We start from the raw sequence: 5,935 nt of genomic DNA, 5'->3' as shown, positions 1-5,935 counted from the left end.
TCAAGTAAGCCTCTCTCAGTCAACCCCTACTGCGACTCCTTTGGAGTTTTCGGGGCGCTGCGTTTTTTTGTCGAATGGCTCGCGTCGCATTGTGCAGTCAAAGCCACGACGCACCCTTTCTTGTTAAAAGAGCAACTTACATTTTTCTTTCCTTATTGCGACAGCAATTATAAGGATGCTTGTGGCATGCGGTCGCCGTGCTGTCCTGGTATCGACGGGGGATGCATGGCCCGTGCGTGGAGGCTTAGAAGGTCTCTGGAGGCGCGTAATGCGTTTGGATGCGTAAACGACGAAGCCAAGTCATCTTCCGCTGCTGATGCGAGCGCCGTCTTCACACACATTAGCGTACCCGAGCAGGCTGTGTGCACACCACATCGATAGCCGACAGTGGCCATCGATCACATGCTTCCTTTGTGATTTGTGTGTGTCTTTTTCACTCTCCACGCGCGCGTCTTCACCGTACAGACGTTACAGAGTTGAAAGCAGAGCATTTTCCTCGTGCACTGAAACTAGGACATTCGCATAGAAAGTGCGCAAGGGTCTCTTTGCACCCGCAGGCTTCACCTTCAGGACTTCAGGCCATTCCGATGAGTAACGAGTAGGCATTAGTGAGTGCTGCTCCAAGCCACCGGCGACGAATTATAGTTAATTTCCGGTCGTGGTAAGCCGTGCGGAAGGCGGAGGTTTAGATGGGGCTCACGGAATAAAGACTCTGGTTCGTAAAGTCTACCGAATTCAATTTGGCCTCTAAGCTAGCGCTGCACCTTTCGCGCTGCACACGCTATCGACATCGGGATAACAGCGCAATAGAGATCAGTTCAGGATTAAGCGGAAAATATTTTTGTCGTAAATAAGGGAGGATAAGGAATGAGAATGAGGACACACTGTCCTCCCATTCTCATTCATTATCCTCTCTTACAAAGAACAGACATTAAAACGACACGGTGTTCTAGAGGAATTAACAATAGCAAGTTCACCGCTGGGGAACTCTATGGAATAGAATTTTCAATGGTTGTGAAAACGTGCAACAGACTGTAGCTGTTGTTGCCCTCAAAATTCGTGGCACATATGCCGTCGTGGGTATATGCTATAGTCAAGAACCGAGTGCTTCCCACACACACATGTGGTGGTGAATGACCGATTTGGGTGTTGTGAGACATGTAAAAATTTTTAGTAGAACTAAATTTACGTGACCTACACGCGTAAGAAAGTAAACCAGTACAAACGAAACACCGTTCTAGGCTTTAATAGGTTTCATTCAAAGACAGGTTCTTTTATTTCCGCCTGAACGCTCGATAATACTTACTTTTTATTTCCTCGCTAACAATTACCAACTTAGCTTTGAAAGTCTCTTTCGATAATAAATTCTGCCCGTGGAGCCCGATCCTTGTCCAATTCCGTTTGATATGAATGAGTAATAGTTTTTGACATCAGCATCATTGCAATTAATTGAATACCACGGCTGGATTAATTAATTTGATTTATAATCGTTTTATTTCATATGTCCATTTACATTTTTCTTAACATAGCAGCACCCATTTTTTGCCCCATCCCCCACAGCGGGTTTATGCCGTTTGCTGAAGGGATCGTCATCCTCATCTTCATCGCAACCATCAACATCGCCACCATCACCTCGCGCAAACGTTCGCGCGCTCCCACATTTTGGGAGACCGGCAGAGTGACCTGTCTCGATTGCCATCATGTCGTCCTCCTCGGAAGACCCAGAGCCGAAGAAGCCCCGGCGTTCCGCGACGACTCGCTTTGTCGCCTGGCTTCCTGTTGCCATGGCAGTGGCGCTGTTCGTCTGGGCCTACTACGTCTACGTCTTCATCTTCTGCGGCTCCCTTGTCAAGGACGACGTGCAGCGGCTCGTGTTCGGCGGCGTGTTCCACCTGCTCTTTCTGCTGTGCCTCTGGTCGTTCGTGCAGACGACCGTGACCAGCGTGGCGCCCATACCGCGCTACTTCTCGCTCAGTGAGAGCGACGAGCGGCTGTTGGAGCAATGCGCCGACGACGACGCGCGCTGCCAGTTCCTCGAGATCCTGGCCGACAACCGGGGTGTGCTGACGCGAGGCTCCAACGGAGTGGTGCGCTTCTGCGACACCTGCAAGCAGGTCAAGCCCGACCGGGCTCATCACTGCTCCCAGTGCAAGAGGTGAACCGCTATATAGGTGTCCTTGTGTTGAAACAACATGCGTTCACAGGAAGATGGAGGTTTGCGACGATCAGCAGGGGTGTAACGAGAAATGTGTCGGGCCGGAGCACCCGTTCTGGCAACAGGACCTCTTTGCCAGGGCGAAGGCGAGACCCTTTGTTGAAACGTTGGCTCTAGGTTCAGGCATCCTTTACTCGAGCACTGGGGATCGCGCTTTTCTAATGCGTAATGTTAGCATGTAATGAAACACAATAGCCCTACATTTGCCATTATACTCCACGATTCAATGACTGCTGCAACAAGAACAACAATGACGACGACAAGAAAACGTACGTGACCGTAGAAGTAAACATAAAATTGCGACTTGACTAGAACTTGATAGGAGTGCATATTTGAGTGCGCGCTCCTGTATACATGATGAGTTGACACTTCTGCGCTAGTAACATAGCTGACAAATTATATTTAAAAGAATTCTGGCAGAACCCACATACGATGATTCTCTAGGTTATGCGCGATCTATAAATCAGTGGCGTGTACAGTTTGGAAAGTGTGGCACCCATCCTTGGCTTAACGTTCCCAGATGCATACCAAAGATGGACCACCACTGTCCGTGGTTCAACAACTGCGTCTGCTTCAGCACGTACAAGTTCTTTCTGCTCACGATATTCTACGTGGTGGCCTTGAGCGTGTTCGGGCTGCTGAGCGCGACGCACCACGTGGCGGGCTTGTGGTCCGACCGCGCCGCCTCTAATTTCACGCTTCACGCGACATTACTGTACCTGTTCGGCATGGTGCTGTCGCTGTCACTGGGTTCCTTCCTCTACTTCCACATCACCATGATCTGCAGCAACGTCACCACTCTCGAGGACCTGCGACCGCACCAGTTCAAGGATCGCAGGTACACGCCATGCGGATTCGATAGTTGTTTATCAACCCTGTATTCAACGGGTGCTCACTGAAGGGAGACACAGTAAGACTGAGCACAAAGGAATACGAATACAAGCTGGCTTACTTCAAAATGCATATTAATTTGGCCTAACAATGTATGGCACTAAAAGGGAAGCGCATTTGTCGGCGACAGGGTACTAAGCACTGGCGGCCTCGGTGGGACCCTGTGAACAACCCCCCTGCCCCTCCCCCCTTCTGCCCAAATATTGCCGACATCTTTTCTGACATACAACGTGGGGTTGGTACATACGTTGTGCAGAGAATTTGTGTATTGACAAATTTGGGCGCGCAGCGAACAGCCGGCTCCCGTTTTGCTGAGTTCCCACCCCCCTTTGTGCTACCCGAGATCCGATATTGGTGCTAGATAGAACGATTACAAGAATAAATGAATGAATTTATTTCTCCTGTTTAGAACAGAAAGGAAGAAGGAGCTAAAGTCCATGTGACCTGACAAAGGATTCTGCTCCTGCCACTCGGCACGCAGGCCGTACGCAGCACACAAATCATACAGAAAAATCAGCTGGAGTTGCGTGACCTGCGAACTCGTGTCCCTGTTTGTGAGCTTTGAGGTATGCGTAGCGGTTATCATTGACTTCTGAATTAAAATGGTATGCGCGAGCGCCCACAACTGAAACTTTGGAATGACTGAAATGATGAGGGCACTTATCCTACAGGGAAAATAAACAAATACACTACAAATATACGCCTGGGCACTCATCGCTCAAACACGTGTCGTAGAACAATGTGTCAAGCAACTGGAATTCTTCGCATCATGCAGGCGAGGGAGGCTTGAATGCATGGCTGCTCTAGTTCTGTGGCACCAACCATGTACTCGACTTGAAGTTGAGACCTGCCCTCTTGACATAATTAATGAGCGCGTTAGAAAAACAAGCAAAGTACCAAGAAAAATTGGTGGGAAGAATGAGGAAAGGGTGTAGGACAATGGAAGTAGCAAATGCCATTGATGAAAGAAGGCCTCGTTTATTGCCAATTTACCGCGTACACAGGCTACGTTCTCGCATTTGAAGCGTATTCTTCTTTACACATACCTGTTTAAACTTGACACACTTTGCCACTCGACCAGCATGCCAAAGTGTGCCCTTGTGCGTGACGAGCTTCTTATGTGTCTACGTAAAGTTCAAGATCTTCTTGGTGCGCATCGGTTTACCTGTGTGCACAGTTACGTCCCAATAGCGTTGCGCATTCGAAAATCATGAAATCCACGTATTGGGTCATACACTTAACGTCTGCAGCATTTTGAAAAACTATTGTTCCGGGAGGTTCTCCTTGATACACCATAATCAAACCATGGCGCAGAAGACGAACGGCAAAAAAAAAAAAGTGACCGGACACGCGCTCGCCATAGCGTATCGAGTTGTTTCCTTCGTCTTCTATGCGCTATACTATACAAGTAGCCCTATGGAACACCATCCGGACAAGCGTGCTGCTATGCAGGGACTCTTTCGACGTGGGCTGCTGCAACAACATCGCCGAGGTGTTCGGCCGCCGCAAGGCCCTCTGGCTGCTCCCGGTCTTCACGGCGCTCGGCGACGGAACCCGGTTCCCGACACGACTGCATCCGGATCGGAACGTGTACGGCCCTCCCGCGTCGGTGGCGGTCGAGGCGCGCAGGCCTTCCGTACCGGTCCCTCCCGCGACCGTGGTAACCGGGACTGCCGCGCACTCACGGATGCCCCCGGTCGTGGGCCCTCCCGCGTGCCGCTATCCGGTTCCATCCAGCGAGTCGGTGGCCCTGACGCTGTCGCCGCCACTGCAGTCGCCGCGTCGGGGAGCTGGTCGTGGTGGCCACGCCCGTTTGCCTCCGATGGCCATCACCATTGTGTCGAGCAGCGAGACACCGGCGTCCCGGCTTCACTCGACGGACAAGAAGGACGCGACGTCGTCGGTGGCACCACCGACGTCGTTGACGTCGGTGGATGTGCGGTGACTTGGATAGCGGGCGCGTGCATGTTGTTGCCGGAGCCTTGTGGCTTCGATTGCGTCAAGCGAACATGCGCGCGATGCGCGGATGTGTACTCGCCGCGTTGCGAGACCTTACCGAGGAACAAGAAATCCAGCAAAGAATCAGTGCATGTGTTGATATTGCGTGGGTATACACTAACGTACCGCTTCTGCACACTGCTGAACATCCGTAAAGTTGTGTCGAAGAAATGCACAGACGTGATTTTATCTTTACACTTCGCTTAGCTTCGTCACTTGTATGACCATTAAATTCATTCATATGCAGTTCATCCATAAGACCGTTGCGAGATGGTGAACGTTAAGGGTGTTAATTATAGAAGAAATTTCACTCAGCTTAAGGGAATTCTTTCATACGGAGTTTACACGGGCGCAAGATGTGCAGAGCACGAAATCCTTGTTATTGAATGAGACCATAAAGGGGTAAAGTGCTCATTGCCACATCATCACAAGTCTTCTAGCACAGCTCGAGCTTCGGAGGCCCTCGTATAAATGCGACACTTCCAGTGCGGTAAGCATTTGATGCGTGTTCCCAGCGTCACTCTGTGTCGTTCATACCGGGTGTTCCAGCGAACACTTTCAAAATTAAAAAAAAAATTTCCTGTGGCAGATAGCAGCATTATAGCTCATAAGCTAGTCTGCTCAAAGAGATCTATGGTTAACTTCCATGTCTTTCCTTTGCCTTTCTCTCTGCTCAAAGAGGAGGACACTACGTTAACAAAAAATTGAAATGCATAATCGACTAAAAAATTTGTTTTAGCCTAATTACCCTATGGCGCATATTGCAATTTACAAATTCTAGCTGGGAAGTTCGCACGGCGGATACACTTGGAACGAATTTTCAGGTTGACA

The 5,935-nt window shown here is 49.9% G+C and overlaps 1 protein-coding gene across 1 annotated transcript; it reads left to right on the top strand.

The window, feature by feature from the left end:
- The first annotated feature begins 1,603 nt into the window (after positions 1-1,603).
- LOC142584242 (palmitoyltransferase ZDHHC15A-like) lies at positions 1,604-5,561 on the top strand. The gene is made up of 3 exons (XM_075694391.1): positions 1,604-2,155; positions 2,736-3,053; positions 4,559-5,561. The coding sequence occupies exons 1-3, from the start codon at positions 1,701-1,703 to the stop codon at positions 5,049-5,051; spliced, it is 1,266 nt and encodes a 421-aa protein (XP_075550506.1). The 5' UTR covers positions 1,604-1,700; the 3' UTR covers positions 5,052-5,561.
- The last annotated feature ends 374 nt before the right edge of the window (positions 5,562-5,935 follow it).

Source organism: Dermacentor variabilis, chromosome 6 (genome assembly GCF_050947875.1).
Source record: "Dermacentor variabilis isolate Ectoservices chromosome 6, ASM5094787v1, whole genome shotgun sequence".
NCBI lineage: Eukaryota > Metazoa > Arthropoda > Arachnida > Ixodida > Ixodidae > Dermacentor > Dermacentor variabilis.
Note: the sequence above shows the minus strand (reverse complement) of the source record. Positions and strands in the feature narration are given on the sequence as shown.

Coding starts and splice junctions, on each gene's coding strand:
- LOC142584242 (XM_075694391.1), top strand. CDS start 1,701: ATGTCGTCCTCCTCGGAAGACCCAGAGCCGAAGAAGCCCCGGCGTTCC. Junction 2,156..2,735: donor CACTGCTCCCAGTGCAAGAG/GTGAACCGCTAT, acceptor TAACGTTCCCAG/ATGCATACCAAAGATGGACC. Junction 3,054..4,558: donor CACCAGTTCAAGGATCGCAG/GTACACGCCATG, acceptor GCTGCTATGCAG/GGACTCTTTCGACGTGGGCT.